Source organism: Pseudophryne corroboree, chromosome 5, assembly GCF_028390025.1.
Source record: "Pseudophryne corroboree isolate aPseCor3 chromosome 5, aPseCor3.hap2, whole genome shotgun sequence".
NCBI lineage: Eukaryota > Metazoa > Chordata > Amphibia > Anura > Myobatrachidae > Pseudophryne > Pseudophryne corroboree.
The window spans coordinates 96,887,760-96,909,156 of NC_086448.1; the positions used below are offsets into that span (position 1 = coordinate 96,887,760).

The window sequence follows — 21,397 nt, forward strand, 5'->3', positions numbered from 1 at the left end:
ATCAGAGGCCAAAGTATCGAACTTGTAAAACTTTGCAAACGTGTTCGACCCAGACCAAGTTGCAGCTTGGCAAAGGTGTACTGCCGAGACACCCTGGGAAGCCACCCAGGAAGACCCCACCTTACAAGTAGATTGGGCCTCAACAGATTTTGGACACGGCAGTCCTGTCGTAGAATAAGCATGCTGGATAGTGAACCTGATCCAGCGAGAAATCGTCTGCTTAGAGGCAGGACACCCAATTTTCTTGGGATCATATAGGAGAAACAGAGAGTCCGACTTTCTGTGACGAGAAGTTCTCTTCACATATATCTTCAGAGCCCTTACGACATCCAAGGACTTTGATGTAATTGAGGAGCCACTGGCACCACTATAGGTTGGTTGATATGAAATGCTGACACCACCTTCGGAAGAAACTGCTGACGTGTCCGGAGCTCAGCTCTATCTTCATGGAAGATCAAATAAGGGCTTTTACAGGATAAAGCCCCCAGCTCGGACACACGTCTAGCAGCAGCTAAGGCCAACAACGTGACCGCCTTCCACGTAGGAAATTTGACATCTACCTCCTGTAGAGGTTCAAACCAATCCGACTGGAGGAACTGCAATACCACGTTAAAGTCCCAAGGTGCCGTAGGCGGTACAAAGGGAGGTTGGATATGCAGAACTCCCTTCAAAAAGGTCTGAACCTCAGGGAGGGCAGCCAATTGTTTCTGAATGAAAATGGATAGGGCTGAAATCTGGACCTTTACAGATCCCAAACGCAGACCCATATCCACTCCTGCTTGCAGGAAGAGGAGGAAACGTCCCAGTTGAAACTCCACTGTAGGAAACTTCTTGGACTCACACCAAGAGACATATTTCTTCCAAATACGATGGTAATGTTTATACGTTACCCCTTTCCTAACCTTTTTCAGAATGCATTTCCGAGCAAGAATCAGGCGCTCAACTTCCATGCCATCAAACGTAGCCACAGTAAGTCTTGATAGGTGAATGGCCCCTGCTGCAGCAGGTCCTCCCGAAGAGGAAGAGGCCTCAGCTCTTCTTGAAGTAGATTCCGAAGGTCCGCGTACCAAGCCCTTCATGGCCAGTCTGGGGCAACGAGGATCGCTTGAACCTTTGTTCTCCTTATGAGCTTTAGGATTATTGGGATGAGTGGGAGTGGTGGAAACACGTACACTGACTAGAACACCCATGGAGACACCGGGGCGTCCACTGCCACTGCCTGTGGGTCCCCCGACCTGAAACAATAACACTGAAGCTTATTGTTGAGACGAGAGGCCATCATGTCTATTTGGGGTAAGCCCCATAGATCTGTTATTTCCTTGAACACCTCCGGATGGAGTCCCCACTCTCCTGGATGGAGATCGTGTCTGCTGAGGAAGTCAGCTTCCCAGCTGTCTACTCCCGGAATGAAGATGGCTGACAGCGCTAATGTGTGTTTTTCTGTCCAGAGGAGTATTCTTGTGACCTCTGACATTGCCGCTTTGTTCTTCGTTCCATCTTGTCGGTTTATGTAAGCCACTGTTGTTACGTTGTCCGGCTGCACTTGAATGGCCCGATTTCTCAGAAGAGGGGCCGCCTGAAGAAGACCGTTGTAGACGGCTCTTAGTTCCAGGATGTTGATGGGCTTCCAGGCTTGACCACCGTCCTTGGAAGGTTACTCCTTGAGTGACTGCTCCACAGCCCCGAAGGCTCGCATCCATGGTTAGAAGGACCCAGTCCTGAATCCCGAACCTGCTGCCCTCCAGAAGGTGAGGTAACTGGAGCCAACAGAGGAGTGAATTCCTTGCCTTTGGTGACAGATGAATTCTCTGGTGCATGTGGAGGTGAGATCCCGACCACTTGTCCAGGAGATCCAGTTGGAAGGTCCGAGCGTGGAACCTCCCGTACTGGAGAACCTCGCAAGAGGCCACCATCTTTCCAATAGGCGAATGCATTGATGAACCGACACCCGGGGTGGCTTCAGGACATCCCGGACCATAGCTTGTATCACCAACACCTTTTCCCGCGGAAGAAACACCCTCCGTATCCAGGATCATTCCCAGAAATGACAACCTCTGGGTTGGTTCCAAATGTGACTTTGGAAGATTCAGAATCCAACCGTGACTCTGGAGCAGTCGTGTTGTGAGAACAATGTACTGCAGAAGCTTCTCCTTGGACGAAGCCTTTATCAGCAGATCGTCCAGATATGGAACGATGTTCACCCCCTGCTTGCTGAGGAGAATTGTCATTTCTGCCATCACCTTGGTAAACACCCTCGGTGCTGTGGAGAGGTCGACTAGCAGGGCCTGAAACTAAAAATGACAGTCCTGCAGTGCGAAGCGGAGATAAGCCTGATGCGGCAGCCAGATCGGAATCTGGAGGTATGCATCCTTGATATCCAGTGATACCAGGAATTCCACCTCTTCCAGACCTGATATAAGCGCCCTAAGAGACTCCATCTTGAACTTGAACTGCTTTAGAAAGGGGTTCAATGATTTTAGGTTCAGAATGGGCATGACCGAACCATCCGGTTTCGGTACCACGAAAAGGTTCGAATAGTAACCTTTTGGCAGCATGTGAGGTGGCACTGGCACAATGACCTGTGCCTCCACCAGCTTTTGGACAGCGTCTTGTAGTACAGTGCTGTCCTCCAACAGAGTTTGTAAGCCTGACTTGAAAAAGCGATGATGAGGAAGACGTTGAAATTTCAGCCTGTATCCCTGAGACACAGTACCTATCACCCAGGGATACAGGCCGGACGATACCCAGACATGACTGAAGAGTCTGAGTCTCGCTCCCACTGACCCCACCACTGGGGCATGCAGTCCACCGTCATGCGGAGGACTTTGGCGTACCTGAAGCAGGCTTTTGTTCCTGGGAACCTGCAGCGGCCGTTTTATTGGACTTAATCCGACCTCCTCTAAAGAAGGTATTGGATGTTCTGGCCTTTCTAGGCTTGTTAGGCCGAAAGGAGTGCGGTGCAGCTGAAGAGAAGGATTTCTTCGGAGCAGGTGCTGCTGAGGGAAGAAACGGAGACTTACCTGCTGTAGCGGTGGATATCCACGTGTCTAGAGCTTCCCCAAAGAGAACCTGACCTGTATAGGATAGGGACTCCACACTCCTTCTGGATTCCGCATTGGCCGACCTCTGGCGCAGCCACAAACCCTGACAAGCTGAAACAGACATGGAAGAAATTCCCGCAGCCATGGAACCCAGGTCTTTCATGGATTCTACCATAAAACCTGCAGAATCATGTATGTTGCGGAAATACAATGCAACGTCATCCCTATCCATCGTATCCAAATCCTCAAGCAAGGTAGCCGACCACTTCACTATTGCTTTTGCAATCCATGCACTAGCAATAGTAGGACGTAATATGGCTCCAGAAGCAGTGTACATTGATTTCAGCGTGTTATCAATTTTGCTATCTGCCGGCTCCTTTAAGGCGGTAGATCCTGGAACAGGCAAAACCACCTTTTTTGAGAGTCTGGACACAGATGCGTCAACAATCGAAGGGTTTTCCCACTTTTTCCTATCCTCAGGTAAAGGAAAAGCCACCTGAACCCTTTTAGGCATCTGGAACCTCTTCTCAGGATTTTCCCATGCTTTTTTAAATATAGCATTCAACTCCTTTGACGCAGGGAAGGTTAGCGAGGCTTTTTTATATTCAGTGAAAAAAGCCTCCTCAATCTGCTCAGGTGTGGTATCATTAACATTTAACACATCCCTGATAGCCTCTGTCAATAATTGCACCCCCCTTGCTAGAGATGCGGACCCCCGCAACACATCCCCATCACCGTCTGTAGTGTCAGAATCGGTATCCATGTCGTCTTGTGTGACATGCACAAGCGCACGTTTGTGGGGGTATATAGTGGGGTGTCCTGAGGTACCAGACGCAGGCCATACAGCCATAGAGCTCTGTAATACCTGGGTTGCAGATTCATTACTAGCAACCCTGTCAGAAATCTGAGAAATCCAAGTTTTGATAGAGGAAAACCACTCTGGTTCCCTTGCTGGAATCTGTGCTAAACCAGCGCTAACCTGATTACATGGAATGGAATCATCCTGTAAGGATAAATCCTCTGTAGCATATGACACAGTGTCCCTGGACATAGCTAAAGGAGACCACCAAACACTCCACACACACACAGGTGGGGGCAGACAGAGTTTCCCCCCAAAGAAAGGAAAGAGAGACACAGAGATCGGAGCCAACCCACAGTACAGCCCTTTTAGTAAAAGGCAACCCCTTACCAGCGCAGACTGTGTCCCTTAATAGGATACACAGTAGTTTTACAGCCTCCCCTCCCTTCTACAACCCCCTGGTACCGTGTACAGTCAGATGGAGCTGCTGTGGAGGGACCTGATCTTCCATCAAGCGCTGTGCAGGCAGAAAAATGGCGCTGGAACGCTGCTGGGTCCACTCTGAGGAGAAGCTCCGCCCCCTTAATGGCGCTGTCTTCCCGCTCTTCAAATTTTTACACTGGCCTGAGTAAACTTGCTGTCTGAGATCCGCGGACCCTGACAGGCTTGCTAACCAGTGTGGGGGTAAGGGCTATCCCAGGGGGGATCCGGATTGAAAGTCGACAATGTATAGGTCGACCACTATTGGTCGACAGTAACTAGGTCGACAGGGTCAAAAGGTCGACATGGTCAAAATGTCGACATGTTCTAGGTTTGTTTTTTTTTAATTCTTTTTTTGAACCTTTTCATACTTAACGATCCACGTGGACTACGATTGGAACGGTAATCTGTGCCGAGCGAAGCGGTAGCGGAGTGAAGGCACCATGCCCGAAGCATGGCGAGCGAAGCGAGCCATGCGAGGGGACGCGGTGCACTAATTGGGTTTCCCGGTCACTCTACGAAGAAAATGACACCAAAATAACATTAAAAATTCATGTTGACCTTTTGACCTGTCGACCTAGAACATGTCGACCTTTTGACCCTGTCGACCTTTTGACCCTGTCGACCTAGTTACTGTCGACCAATAGTGGTCGACCTAGACATTGTCAACCTAGTTACTGTCGACTTTCAATACCACACCCGGCCCAGGGCGCCCCTCACAGCGGCGCACAATGTGTCTCTGGACCTTCCCAGGAGCGCAGTTAGTACTGCGCTCCCTCCCCGTTGCCGCCATCTTCACACCGCCCCCCCCCCCACCTCCCCTCCCACTTGCTAGGGGGGTCGGTGACGCACTCACCACTTCTTCAGCGTCTGTAAGGGGTTGGCGACATGCTGCTGGGGCGAGCAGTCCCCTGTGGCGATCCAACCCCTCTGGAGCTCAGTGTCCAGTCAGCGGAGTCAGTGGCTCAGACCCCGCAGGGCGGACACTACTCCCCCCCTTAGTCCCTCGCTGCAGGCAGGCTGTTGCCAACAGCCTCCTGTAAAAGAACAAACTCCAAAAAATAACTTTTACTAGAAAAGCCCAGGAGAGCTCCCCTAGCTGTGACCGGCTCCTCCGGGAACATTTTCTAAACTGAGTCTGGTAGGAGGGGCATAGAGGGAGGAGCCAGTTTTTCCTTAAAAAGCGGGAGAAAAGGCCGCCGAGAAGGGGGCGGAGCCTATCTCCTCAGCACACAAGCGCCATTTTCCCTCACAGCTCCGCTGGAAGGACGTCTCCCTGACTCTCCCCTGCAGTCCTGCACTACAGAAACAGGGTAAAAAAGAGAGGGGGGGGCACTAATTTGGCATATATAAACTACATAGCAGCTATAAGGGAGAAACACATATAAGGTTGTCCCTATACATATTATAGCGCTCTGGTGTGTGCTGGCAAACTCTCCCTCTGTCTCCCCAAAGGGCTAGTGGGGTCCTGTCCTCTATCAGAGCATTCCCTGTGTGTGTGCTGTGTGTCGGTACGTTTGTGTCGACATGTATGAGGAGGAAAATGGTGTGGAGGCGGAGCAATTGCCTGTAATAGTGATGTCACCCCCTAGGGAGTCGACACCTGACTGGATGGTCTTATTTAAGGAATTACGTGATAGCGTCAGCACTTTACAAAAGACTGTTGACGACATGAGACAGCCGGCAAATCAATTAGTGCCTGTCCAGGCGTCTCAAACACCGTCAGGGGCTCTAAAGCGCCCATTACCTCAGTCGGTCGACACAGACACGGACACTGACTCCAGTGTCGACGGTGAAGAAACAAACGTATTTTCCAGTAGGGCCACACGTTACACGATCACGGCAATGAAGGAGGTTTTGCACATTTCTGATACTACAAGTACCACAAAAAGGGGTATTATGTGGGGTGTGAAAAAACTGCCCGTAGTTTTTCCTGAATCAGATGAATTGAATGAAGTGTGTGATGATGCGTGGGTTTCCCCCGACAAAAAACTGCTAATTTCAAAAAAATTATTGGCATTATACCCTTTCCCGCCAGAGGTTAGGGCGCGTTGGGAAACACCCCCTAGGGTGGATAAGGCGCTCACACGCTTATCAAAACAAGTGGCGTTACCGTCTCCGGATACGGCCGCCCTCAAGGAGCCAGCTGATAGGAAGCTGGAAAATATCCTAAAAAGTATATACACACATACTGGTGTTATACTACGACCAGCAATCGCCTCAGCCTGGATGTGCAGTGCTGGGGTGGCTTGGTCGGAGTCCCTGACTGATAATATTGATACCCTGGACAGGGACAATATATTATTGACTATAGAGCATTTAAAGGATGCATTTCTATATATGCGAGATGCACAGAGGGATATTTGCACTCTGGCATCAAGAGTAAGTGCGCTGTCCATTTCTGCCAGAAGAAGTTTATGGACACGATAGTGGTCAGGTGATGCGGATTCCAAACGGCACATGGAAGTATTGCCGTATAAAGGGGAGGAGTTATTTGGGGTCGGTCTATCGGACCTGGTGGCCACGGCAACAGCTGGGAAATCCACCTTTTTACCCCAGGTCACCTCTCAGCAGAAAAAGACACCGTCTTTTCAGCCTCAGTCCTTTCACCCCCATAAGGGCAAGCGGGCAAAGGCCAGTCATATCTGCCCCGGGGTAGAGGAAGGGGGAAAAGACTGCAGCAGGCAGCCTCTTCCCAGGAACAGAAGCCCTCCCCCGCTTCTGCCAAGTCCTCAGCATGACGCTGGGGCCTCACAAGCGGACTCAGGTACCGTGGGGGGTCGTCTCAAGAGTTTCAGCGCGCAGTGGGCTCACTCGCAAGTGGACCCCTGGATCCTGCAGGTAGTATCTCAGGGGTACAGATTGGAATTCGAGACGTCTCCCCCTCGCCGGTTCCTGAAGTCTGCTTTACCAACGTCTCCCTCCGACAGGGAGGCGGTATTGGAAGCCATTCACAAGCTGTATTCCCAGCAGGTGATAATCAAAGTACCCCTCCTACAACAGGGAAAGGGGTATTATTCCACACTGTTTGTGGTACCGAAGCCGGACGGCTCGGTGAGACCTATTCTAAATCTGAAGTCCTTGAACACTTACATACAAAGGTTCAAATTCAAGATGGAGTCACTCAGAGCAGTGATAGCGAACCTGGAAGAAGGGGACTATATGGTGTCTCTGGACATCAAGGATGCTTACCTCCATGTCCCAATTTGCCCTTCTCACCAAGGGTACCTCAGGTTCGTGGTACAGAACTGTCACTATCAGTTTCAGACGCTGCCGTTTGGATTGTCCACGGCACCCCGGGTCTTTACCAAGGTAATGGCCGAAATGATGATTCTTCTTCGAAGAAAAGGCGTCTTAATTATCCCTTACTTGGACGATCTCCTGATAAGGGCAAGGTCCAGAGAACAGTTAGAGGTCGGAGTAGCACTATCTCAAGTAGTACTACGACAGCACGGGTGGATTCTAAATATTCCAAAATCGCAGCTGATTCCGACGACACATCTGCTGTTCCTAGGGATGATTCTGGACACAGTCCAGAAAAAGGTGTTTCTCCCGGAGGAGAAAGCCAGGGAGTTATCCGAGCTAGTCAGGAACCTCCTAAAACCAGGCCAAGTGTCAGTGCATCAATGCACAAGGGTCCTGGGAAAAATGGTGGCTTCTTACGAAGCGATTCCATTCGGCAGATTCCATGCAAGAACTTTTCAGTGGGATCTGCTGGACAAATGGTCCGGATCGCATCTTCAGATGCATCAGCGGATAACCCTGTCTCCAAGGACAAGGGAGTCTCTTCTGTGGTGGTTGCAGAGTGCTCATCTTCTAGAGGGCCGCAGATTCGGCATTCAGGACTGGGTCCTGGTGACCACGGATGCCAGCCTAAGAGGCTGGGGAGCAGTCACACAGGGAAGAAACTTCCAGGGCGTGTGGTCAAGCCTGGAGACTTCACTTCACATAAATATACTGGAGCTAAGGGCAATTTACAATGTTCTAAGCCTAGCAAGACCTCTGCTTCAAGGTCAGCCGGTGTTGATCCAGTCGGACAACATCACGGCAGTCGCCCACATAAACAGACAGGGCGGCACAAGAAGCAGGAGGGCAATGGCAGAAGCTGCAAGGATTCTTCGCTGGGCGGAAAATCATTTGATAGCACTGTTAGCAGTGTTCATTCCGGGAGTGGACAACTGGGAAGCAGACTTCCTCAGCAGGCACGACCTCCACCCGGGAGAGTGGGGACTTCATCCGGAAGTCTTCCACATGATTGTGAACCGTTGGGAAAAGCCAAAGGTGGACATGATGGCGTCCCGCCTCAACAAAAAACTAGACAGGTATTGCGCCAGGTCAAGGGACCCTCAGGCAATATCTGTGGACGCTCTGGTAACACCTTGGGTGTTCCAGTCAGTGTATGTGTTCCCTCCTCTGCCTCTCATACCCAAGGTACTGAGAATTATAAGACGGAGAGAAGCAAGAACTATACTCGTGGCTCCGGATTGGCCAAGAAGGACTTGGTATCCGGAACTTCAAGAGATGCTTCCAGAGGACCCGTGGCCTCTGCCGCTAAGAAGGGACCTGCTTCAGCAAGGACCCTGTCTGTTCCAGTACTTACTGCGGCTGCGTTTGACGGCATGGCGGTTGAACGCCGGATCCTGAAGGAAAAAGGCATTCCGGAGGAAGTCATCCCTACCCTGATCAAAGCCAGGAAGGAGGTGACCGCACAGCATTATCACCGTATTTGGCGAAAATATGTTGCGTGGTGTGAGGCCAGGAGGGCCCCGACGGGGGAATTTCAACTGGGTCGATTCCTGCATTTCCTGCAAACAGGAGTGTCTATGGGCCTCAAATTGGGGTCCATTAAGGTTCAAATTTCGGCCCTGTCGATTTTCTTCCAGAAAGAATTGGCTTCTGTTCCTGAAGTCCAGACGTTTGTCAAGGGAGTACTGCATATACAGCACCCGTTTGTGCATCCAGTGGCACCGTGGGATCTCAATGTAGTTCTGGGATTCCTCAAATCACATTGGTTTGAACTGCTCAAATCTGTGGATTTGAAATATCTCACATGGAAAGTGACCATGCTGCTGGCCCTGGCCTCGGCCAGGCGAGTGTCAGAGTTGGCGGCTTTATCTTACAAAAGCCCATATCTGATTTTCCATTTGGACAGGGCAGAACTGCGGACTCGTCCTCAGTTTCTCCCTAAGGTGGTGTCAGCATTTCACCTGAACCAACCTATTGTGGTGCCTGCGGCTACTAGGGACTTGGAGGACTCCAAGTTGCTAGACGTTGTCAGAGCCCTAAAAATATATATTTCAAGAACGGCTGGAGTCAGAAAGTCTGACTCGCTGTTTATACTGTATGCACCCAACAAGCTGGGTGCTCCTGCTTCTAAGCAGACGATTGCTCGTTGGATTTGTAGTACAATTCAGCTTGCACATTCTGTGGCAGGCCTACCACAGCCAAAATCTGTAAATGCCCACTCCACAAGGAAGGTGGGCTCATCTTGGGCGGCTGCCCGAGGGGTCTCGGCTTTACAACTTTGCCGAGCTGCTACTTGGTCAGGGGCAAACACGTTTGCAAAATTCTACAAATTTGATACCCTGGCTGAGGAGGACCTGGAGTTCTCTCATTCGGTGCTGCAGAGTCATCCGCACTCTCCCGCCCGTTTGGGAGCTTTGGTATAATCCCCATGGTCCTTACGGAGTCCCAGCATCCACTTAGGACGTCAGAGAAAATAAGAATTTACTTACCGATAATTCTATTTCTCATAGTCCGTAGTGGATGCTGGGCGCCCATCCCAAGTGCGGATTGTCTGCAATACTTGTACATAGTTATCGTTACAAAAATCGGGTTTTTATTGTTGGGAGCCATCTTTGCAGAGGCTCCTCTGTTATCATGCTGTTAACTGGGTTCAGATCACAGGTTGTACAGTGTGATTGGTGTGGCTGGTATGAGTCTTACCCGGGATTCAAAATCCTTCCTTATTGTGTATGCTCGTCCGGGCACAGTATCCTAACTGAGGCTTGGAGGAGGGTCATAGGGGGAGGAGCCAGTGCACACCAGCTAGTCCTAAAGCTTTTACTTTTTGTGCCCTGTCTCCTGCGGAGCCGCTATTCCCCATGGTCCTTACGGAGTCCCAGCATCCACTACGGACTACGAGAAATAGAATTATCGGTAAGTAAATTCTTATTTTTTACTACTTTAATAAGTAAATAAGCATAACACAAATAGGGCTTCTTATGATAGAAAGAGCTGTCTTTGATGGTAATAATAAGCTCTTTGATTATGATAAATAGGCCCATAATTCTAAATACATTTATAATGCTATACTAAAATAAAATCATATAAATATATTGGGGGTAATTCCAAGTTGATCGCAGCAAGAATTCTGTTAGCAATTGGGCAAAACCATGTACACTGCAGGGGAGGCAGATATAACATGTGCAGAGAGAGTTAGATTTGTGTGTGGTGTGTTCAATCTGCAATCTAATTTGCAGTGTAAAAATAAAGCAGCCAGTATTTACCCTGCACAGAAATAAAATAACCCACCCAAATCTAACTCTCTCTGCACATGTTATATCTGCCACACCTGCAGTGCACATGGTTTTGCCCAACTGCTAAAAAATGTCCTGCTGCGATCAACTTGGAATTACCCCCATTGTTCTTAAGTTTCAGATAATAGTCCAAATAGGCTAAAGAAAATTAGGAAAAACATTCTTAGCGTTTTCAGATTGCTCTGTCTTCCTCCACCACTAATCTGAAAGTGAGGGGCCAGTGGGCCACAGGCTTTGATATAATGATAGTCATGTCAATGTGATGTCATAATGATACTCATGACATTGCACCCTACAGCATGACCTGTCTTAGTATACCTATAGGCTGTGCTTTATCATTGCCAACAATGATCAGAATATTTGTCACATTTGTGTCCTAAATTTGAAGTTGGACTTTTCTGGCTGCTTATTCCATTGCTGCCTCTCTATCCCCTGCACTTCAGGGGGTATGAGATAGAGAGGAGGCGTTATTACTGATATTAGATGGATGGATTCTAGGGCCTAGTATATTGCATGCTCGGTTTCCTAATCCCCAGTATATGACAATAGCAAAGGACAGTGCCGTAACTAGACATTTTAGCGCTGTGTGAACAAAACAGCATCGGCGCCCCCCCTCTATATACAGGTATAAAATAAAGCCAGTGTGAGCCATAGGCTTGCGCCAAAAATAAAGGGGTGTGGCTTCATGGGGTGAATGGGCGTGACCACAGAGCTCACTTTTACACATTATGGCAGGTAGAGTCCCCCTTTTTACACATTTTGACAGGGAGAGTTCCCTTTTTACACATTATGGCAGCAGAGTCCACTTTTAGCAGATTAGGCAGGTAGAGTCCCCCTTTTTTACACATTGCAACAGCAGAATCCCCCTTTTTACACATATAGCAGGCAGAGTCCCCTGTTTTACACATAAAGCAGGGTCCCCCTTTTTACACATTGTAGCAGGCAGTCCCCCTTTTTTACACATTAGACAGTCCAGAGCGGTAACTAGACATTTTGGTGCCCTGTGCCAGAAATAGTGGTCAGTCACATTACACCACATAGTAGCGTCCGTCAGTCACATTACACTGCACAGTTGCGTCAGTCACATTACACTGCACAGGAGCGTCGGTCAGTCACATTACACCGCAGAGTAGCATCAGTCAGTCACATTAACCGGACAGTAGCGTGCATCAGTCATATTACACCGCACAGTAGTATCAGTCACATTACACTGCACAGTAGCATCGGTCAGTCACATTACACCGCACAGTAGCATCAGTCAGTCACATTACACTGCACAGGAGCGTCAGTCACATTACACTGCACAGTTGCGTCAGTTACATTACACTGCACAGGAGCGTCGGTCAGTCACATTACACCGCACAGTAGCATCAGTCAGTCACATTACACCGCACAGTAGCATCAGTCAGTCACATTACACCGCACAGTAGCATCAGTCAGTCACATTACACCGCACAGTAGCATCAGTCAGTCACATTACACTGCACAGGAGCGTCGGTCAGTCACATTACACCGCACAGTAGCATCAGTCAGTCACATTAACCGGACAGTAGCGTGCATCAGTCATATTACACCGCACAGTAGTATCAGTCACATTACACTGCACAGTAGCATCGGTCAGTCACATTACACCGCACAGTAGCATCAGTCAGTCACATTACACCGCACAGTAACACCCTTCTGTCACATTACACCGCACGGTAGCGTCCGTCAGTCGCATTACACCACACAGTAGCGTCATCAGTTACATTACACCGCACAGTAGCATCCATTAGTCACATTACACCGCACAGTAGCGTCAGTCAGTCACATGACACCGCACAGTAGTGTCTGTCAGTCACATTACACCACACAGTAGTGTCTGTCAGTCACATTACACCGCACAGTAGTGTCTGTCAGTCACATTAATCCACACAGTAGCATCCGTCAGTCACATTACACTGCACAGTAGCGTCCGTCAGTCACATTACACCGCACAGTAGTGTCTGTCAGTCACATTACACCGCACAGTAGTGTCTGTCAGTCACATTAATCCACACAGTAGCATCCGTCAGTCACATTACACTGCACAGTAGCGTCCGTCAGTCACATTACACCGTACAGTAGCATCCATCAATCACATTACACCGCACAGTAGCATCGGTCAGTCACATTACTTCGCACAGTAACATAGTTACATAGTATCTGAGGTTGAAAAAAGACAATTGTCTATCGAGTTCTCCTATGCATGATGATTTGACTAAAATTTCTGACTGATGCTGCTGTCAGCCGTTGCATTTTATCCCTATTTATAGTAACAATAGTGAGTGACTATGCACCATACCCCTGGATATCCTTATCCATTAGGAATTTATCTAACCCATTCTTAAAGGTGTTGATAGATTCCGCCATTACAACTCCCTCTGGCAGGGATTTCCAAACACGTATTGTCCTTACCGTGAAAAAGACTTTACGTCGTATTGTGCGGAATCTCCTCTCCTCTAACCTGAGCGCGTGTCCACGAGTCCTCTGTGTTGATCTAACTAAAAACAGGTCCCGCGTAAGCTCTGTGTATTGTCCCCTTATATATTTGTAGATGTTGATCATATCCCCTCTTAGTCTCCGCTTTTCCAATGTAAACATGCCTAGTCTTTCAAGCCTTTCCTTGTATTCCATCGTCTTCATGCCCTTAATTAGTTTGGTCGCCCTCCTCTGTACCTTTTCAAGCTCCAGGATATCCTTTTTGTAGTACGGTGCCCAGAATTGTACACAGTATTCAAGGTGTGGCCTCACTAGTGATTTATATAACGGGAGTATAATACTCTCGTCCCTAGCATCAATACCCTGTTTTATGCATGCTAATATCTTATTAGCCTTCTTTGCTGCAGTCCTACTTTGGGTACTACTGCTTAGCTTGCTATCTATGAGGACACCTAAGTCCTTTCCCAGTACAGAATCCCCTAATTTAACCCCACCCGCACAGTAGCGTCCATCAGTCACATTACACCGCACAGTAGCATCCGTCAGTCACATTACACCACACAGTAGCGTCGGTCAGTCACATTACACCGCACAGTAACTTCCGTCAGTCACATTACACCGCACAGTAACGTACGTCAGTCACATTACACCGCACAGTAGCGTCCGTCAGTCATATTACACCGCACAGCAGCATCCGTCAGTCATATTACACCGCACAGTAACGCCCGTCAGTCACATTACACCGCACAGTAACTTCCGTCAGTCACATTACACCGCACAGTAGCGTCCGTCAGTCACATTACACCGGACATCAGCGTCCGTCAGTCATATTATACCGCACAGTAGCGTCCATCAGTCACATTACAGAGAGCAGCAGCGTCCTTCCGTCCATCACCATATACATGTTACACCATAGAAGAGCCCCTTATACACATTACGCTAGCTAGGTAGAGGGGAGAAAGAGTGAGTGTATATGTGTGGAAAGAGTGTGTATGTGTGGAAAGAGTGAGTGTGTGTGTGTGTGTGTGTGTGTGTGTGTGTGTGTGTGTGTGTGTGTGTGTGTAAAGAAAGGGAGAATGAGAGTGTGTATTGCAATGCTTACTTCTATCTATTCAGCTGCTGACTTCTGTTCTGTCCCCTAGGAGTCCCTCTCCACATACTGCAGTGCAAGATGGGTGGCACGGGGAGCGGTGAAAAGAATGCATGGGAAGCACTCTCTCACTGCCCGCTGCTGTAAATGTAATAATCTGCATGCAGCAGACAGACATTGGGGGGGGATAGTGTCACGAGGAAGTGGGCGGGGCTTTAGGCGGCCAATGAGTGTAGGATTAGCTGCGGCCGGATATGCGAATATGGGGAGCCAGGAGGGGGGCGGCAGCTATAGCACTGGTGGCCGTGGCAATTGCAGGAGAAGGGGACAGGCATACATCAGCGGCGGTAGTCGCAGCTGCCCGGTTTCTGCCAGCGGTCTTGCGCCCACAGTGCTTTTGCGCTGTGTGCCAGGCACCACTCGCCCATAGGTAGTTATGGCCCTGACAAAGGATGCCCAATGCAGGAGATGCATTAGGAGTATTTATAATAGGTTCAAGAATTATTTGTCTTTGTGACAACACAGGAAGAGCGTGGGGCCTCCTCTCATACCCCCTACATTATTCACAAATTGGTTATTGATTATTTATGTCTTATAAGGCATCCCAAATATCCATACATATCTACCTTACATATCTAGATGACACCATCATCATATGGATTACATGTATAAAGGACCTTAATGATAATGGGGGTAATTCTGAGTTGATCGCAGCAGGAAATTTTTTAGCAGTTGGTCAAAACCATGGGGGTAATTCCAAGTTGATCGCAGCAGGAATTCTGTTAGCAATTGGGCAAAACCGTGTGCACTGCAGGGGAGGCAGATGTAACATGTGCAGAGAGAGATAGATCTGGGTGGGGTGTGTTCAATCTGCAATCTAATTTGCAGTGTAAAAATAAAACAGCCAGTATTTACCCTGCACAGAAATAAAATAACCCACCCAAATCTAACTCTCTCTGCAAATGTTATATCTGCCCCCCCTGCAGTGCACATGGTTTTGCCAAACTGCTAAAAAATTTCCTACTGCGATCAACTTGGAATTACCCCCCATGTGCACTGCAGGAGAGGCAGATATAACATTTGCAGAGAGAGTTAGATTTGGGTGTGGTGAGTTCAATCTGCAATCTAAATTGCAGTGTAAAAATAAAGCAGCCAGTATTTACCCTGCACAGAAACAAAATAACCCACCCAAATCTAACTCTCTCTGCACATGTTATATCTGCCTCCCCTGCAGTGCACATGGTTTTGCCCAACTGCTAAAAATTTTCCTGCTGCGATCAACTTGGAATTACCCCCAATAGACATTAATATTTGTATTCCTCCACCAAATTTGAGATCTCTTTGTGTAGAATAATGGCCATGGTAATGGAGGGTGTATAAGTGCTGGACCAGATTAGTACTGGAGCTGTTGGAGCTACAGCTCCAGGCCTCCACATAATAATGGGCCCATTATCCTGGCAGCATGATGATAGTATTTCATTGCATTTCTAGTTTTGTAAAAAAAATAATAATTATGCAATGTTTCTATTTTGATGTGTTTAGGGCCGTGATTCTCAAATTGTGTGCCTAGGAACCCTGGGATGCCTCAATGCCCTCATTGGTGGTTCAGGACCAATTCAATACATACTTGCCTACCTTGCTGCCCCCTCCTTAAAATGGGAGGCTTGGCCACCCTTCCGGGGGACTGGGAGGGCCACCCGATTTGTGGGAGCCTCCCGGCCATTCCGGGAGGGTAGGCAAGTATGATTCAATGTAATAGACAAAATGAGTACTGGTTGCTGTAATCATAAAATATGTGGACAAACAGAAGCAAGTACTGTCCCTCACCACACAACTAAACCTAAGGATGACCTATAAACACAATTTTCTTTACTTAATATTTCTATCTAGATTTCTCCATAAGAAACTTTTGGCCCAGTTTGGGAACCACGGGTTTAGGGAGACAGCAGGGCTGATAGTGGAGGGGTGTACACACCCACATGATTATATCCACACCCACACAGCAGTGGTTACACCCACACAGCACTGTGCACAGCCACATGGCTGTAAGCACACTCACACAGCACTGGTCTCACCTCCGCCCAGGGGAAGATAAACAGAGGAGGCGATCCATGTGCAGACTCTGTGCAGGCCCCTCCTCTCCATGGCACAGCAGACTCTGGCATTGTGCCAGAGTCTGCTGCTCATACACAGGTCTCCGGATACATGGCACCCGGCTAATACTGCACATGTGTGGCAGCCATTTTCCTGGTGATTTTTGCCGCCCCCTGCAGCACTGACTTGGAACTCCGGAAAGGTTATTAAACATGTGAGCGGTGTTGGCCTCTATGTACCAAGGTGCACCCCACTCACTGCACCCATTATAGATATGGCTCCTCCCATTCTCAGTATAGGCTCTTAAACATTTTCAGTCCCAGGCCCATGTGTCCTTTAATCTAGCCCTGCCTAACCCTAACCCTCCATGCAGCCTAACCCTAACTCCTGTCCCCACAGCCTAACCCTAACCAACCCCCATCCCTACACCCTAACCTCCCCATCCCCACAGCCTCACCCTAACCAACCCCTATCTCTACACCCTAACCTACCCCATCCCCGCAGCTTAATCCTAAACCCTGTACCTACCTTCAGGATCTGTCAGAATTCAGACCATCAGGATCTATATATATATATATATATATATATATATATATATATATGGAACAGCAAATGACCAGCACTCCTGGAGCATAGTGTATGAAAACAATAATGTTGTCACTGGACAAATATATTTAGGAAACTGGTGACTGTACATACCCATGAACTGAAACAAACTGCTCAAATGACAATCCTGCCACCCACTTTGTTAATTCACTGTTTTACTGTATCAGAGACACCACTGAGTAAATAGTGAAGTAGATATTAATAATTTAGCACTAACTGCTGTGCAAGACTGTTGTGGAAGCAGAATGATGTATGTGACCAATCCATTCCAGAGTCCTTTTGGCTCAATCAGTGCCGCGACTCTGTGTAGACCCCAGTGGTGGCGAGAGAGGGAGGAAGAGGGTACAAATTACCCAGGCCCCCTGTCTGAAGGAGGGGCCCAGTGAGAGTCCAGTAGTGGCCCAGGCCCCCTCCCCCTAACCTGTCTGCAGAAGCTGCAGCTCTTCTCCTCAGCCCAGCACATGCTGGTATGTCCTGGGCTGCAGTGTGGCCATGGAGGTGCTTAAAATACTATTTTCCAGTATTTTTTCTAAGGGTACATGGCCACACCTCCTGTGATTAGGTCACGCCCCTTGAAAAGTACCTGGGCCCAGCCCTGCTCTTGACTGCCCTGGTAGACCCCGTGGGACACATGCGCTGTGCAACTTTTTAGAGATTAGATGCATGTGCCAATTTACGGGAATATTGGCCTTGAGTACAACTCAGAATCAGTCTCTATATCCCAAATATACTGACTTTTACCTGCACCTCTATAAATCATCCTAGCTGTTGTGCACAGCATTGCCTGTGAGCATTTATTTTTATGTGTGCTTTGTTTTTTTCTCTCTTGCTCACTTTCTTTCTCTGTCTCCTGGGGGTAGACCTCTTTCACACTTTCTTTTGGGCAGCCTTACTCTCTCACTCTCCCCTGATTTGTCTCTCTTTCACACTCTCATCTGGCAGAAGTGGCGAGAGAGATGGAGCGGGTAGTAATTACACAGGCCTGGGCTTGTTGGATGGATGCGGTGGGGTTGGGGGGTGCAGTGTGCGGCACCACTATTTTTTCAGATTTGTTTGGGGTGCATGGTCATTATTGCCCGTATTTCACCATGCCCCCAGCACCCTTGCCCATGGCCACTTTCGGCGATCATGTCTCCTTTGCAACCTCTTTTTCCTCTTCGCTGCGTGTCTTTCTCTCTCCCCTGTGCCACTCCTCTCTCCTGTGGAACCGTCTCTCTCTCTGTCTTAGATTTTCACTTTTTCACTATCCCATGAGCCATCACTTTCTCATCTTAGGTTGTCTCTTTCTCACTTCCTCTTTCTTCACACTCCTTTCCCTAGAGCTGGCCATTGGCCACCAATGTTTTCCAACCACTAATGGCCCGATAGCAATGGTTTTACCATCGACAGAAGGCCACCAATGTTGTACATTGTTGTACAATGAGTCCAGATGGCCTTTTCTAGCCAGGGTCTATACATGCATTGCTGCGGTATGCAAACGTGCGAGGTTAAACCATGGTTGCAGAATTTCTGTCTGCCTCCTCGGAGAGAGCAGCCAGGTTGGCACAGTGAGGGGGCAGTGTAGTGTGATGTGACATATCATTGGAGGGCAAGGCATAAGAGACAATCCGGTGAGATTACCTGCATTGTACAGCAGGTTGTGTGACTACGATGACGCTATTCAGCATTATTCGCGACATCGGCCACTGGGGTTGCCCACTTCACTAGGTAAGTGGGCAGTTGACTAGACTGATGGTTTAAAACCATAAATGGCAATCCTGCGTCTCCCTCTCTCCCTTCCTCTCTCTCATTTCAGTATTATGTCAGAGATTGCCCACCACCAGCTCCCGTCTCATAACCTCCTGTAGCAGGTTTCCGTTTTCACGTAGCTCATTGTGTGTGACTATGAATCAGACTCTCATTGTGGTATGCACATTGTCATCATTAGTGGCCTGCGTTTTGTACATCAATGGCCATGCGCTCTGTACTGTACATCAGTGTCCTATGCTTTGTACATTAGTGGCCTGCGCTTTGTACATTAGTGGCCTGCGCTTTGTACATTAGTGGCATGCGCTTTGTACTGTACATTAGTGGCCTGCGCTTTGTACTGTACATTAGTGGCCTGCGCTTTGTACTGTACATGAATGACCTGCGCTTTGTACATCAGTGGCCTGCACTTTGTACTGTACATCAGTTTCCTGCACATTGTACATTAGTTGTTGTGCCTTGTACATTAGTGGCTGTGCGATGAGTACATTAGTGACGTGCACTGCCATGATTACATATTTATGGCCCTGAAAAGGCATATAGCATAGTATAGATAATTCTGTTACTTTTCTGGTAATGTTTCCATTTATTAAACCTTACAACATATTTACAGTATATACAATATAATAAATAAATAACATATAATATATGAAAGAAATTATAATAAATTATATGTACTATATAAAACTCAAAAAGAAAGCCATCCAAAATGATCCATGATAATCAAAATAATAATTAAAAAAATTTAGTCGCTAAGACTTTTTGAATTATTTTTTTTATTTAAAATAATAATTTTGCTAAATAAAATGTAAAGTTTAAGTCTACGCTTTTCAGGCCGAATCCATAGATGGACGCAAACGTAATTTTTACGCAGTTAAATGACTATTGACAGGCTACTCATGCGTCTAATGGTATGTACGTGAGATTTTTTCTTACGGTTTTGACTATATAGTCAAAATCGTAAGAAAAGTTAGTGCAGATCGTAAGGTCCCGCGCAGTCGGCATCGCAAGCCTAGATAGGCTGTGCAGGCAAGTCAAATTTGACTGTCTCGTGTAAAACATAGTCAAAATTGTCACTTAGCCAAAATTAGTATCGCAAGCTCAGTCTCTCACCGTGTGTATGGATCTTAGGCCGCACTGCGCATATGCTGCAGTGGTGGTCAAAGAGAGGATTTTTTTTTGTACCACATGACCCTGATGATAATATATTTTTGTTCCAGTTCCGCTACGCTGGAGGCGTGGACATACTGCTTATGCTGATTGGGACAGTGGCAGCAATAGCGCACGGGGCGTGCCTCCCGCTCATGATGCTGGTGTTTGGCGAAATGACGGACAGCTTTGTTGACTCTGAGAAAAATGACACACGTAAGTTTATCACCATGAGGTCTGTATTGTGCAGGTATGAACAGCCAGACATGTGCATAGTGGTGGTGCTGCAGTGGGAGTTGCTGCCTCACAGTACCCAGGCACTGGACTTATTACAAACAGGGCACTGTCAGTGAGGCATTTCTGCGGCCGCAGGAGCTTCCCACGGATGTTCTGATTTTCCCATAGGCCAAGAAAATACCCTGGAAGGTGAATATTTGCGTGATAGAGAATTAATACCATAGGATTATGGGCAGTCTTTCTTAAGTTCGGATATGATGCTGGGCACACATGTTTGTAATATGTGAATTTATTTCTGTTTATCAAGAGGGATTTGGACCTGGGTTTGCCACCACCTGGAGGCTGCAGCAGGGCAGGCATCATCATATTCTTGTACTGGCGGGTATTTTGCACCAGCTGGAATGCTGGACTTTGGTGTGCCATTTAACTCATCCCTTCATGTGAGTTTTACAGGTGGATCCACAAAGATGGGCACAAATTGATTTTCTGAGCGAGGGACGGTTATGTTGCCATGACCATGAAGTGTCCTAGTTGTACAAGTAGACCCACAGGGGGGTGGGGAGAGGGACAGGTACTAATTATCTGTCAGTTTCCTGGGCCAGCTGCTGAGGGGGACAAAGGAAGCATAGTATTTTTCATACATGGACATGCCCATTACACCCAGACTGGACCGGGCCCTCCGGCTGTCTCAGCAGGCCTGCAGAAAACTACTGATTTTACTACATGTTTAATCATACCTCCCAACATGACCCTCTCCAGAAGGGACAGAATGCTCTGCTCCTGGACTTCCCTTGTAAGTTATGATGGCCGTCAGCTGCGGTGAAACGCTGTTTTTTTTTGTTTGTTAATTAACTATTTCCACACAGTGACGGCAATCATGCATTAAGCGGGACATCCAGGAGCAGAGCATTTTGTCCCTCCTGGAAAGGGTCATGTTGGGAGGTATGGTTTAATGACCCTTTAATAATGCAAATATTGTCTAGTCCACTGGATGCTATAAACATAGCAAACCATAGCATGTTCATTATATTTTCTGTGAGATCGCTTCCTTGCCCTTGTGCCTGAGTACAGAAATCCTTAGCCCTGTCAGAGCCCTGAATTCAGCTGTCAAATATGTCATATCTTAGGGATGGGCCAGATAGCATGCTATAGGACT

General features: G+C 47.9%; 1 protein-coding gene across 2 annotated transcripts in view; it reads left to right on the forward strand.

Moving 5' to 3' along the window:
- Positions 1–21,397, forward strand: part of LOC134927268 (ATP-dependent translocase ABCB1-like) — a 406,228-nt gene that overhangs the window by 108,346 nt on the left and 276,485 nt on the right. For both annotated transcript variants that reach the window (XM_063921481.1, XM_063921480.1), the window contains exon 4: positions 20,076–20,220. In XM_063921481.1, the coding sequence (XP_063777551.1) occupies positions 20,076–20,220 (145 nt within the window). The remainder of the gene's footprint in view (positions 1–20,075; positions 20,221–21,397) is intronic.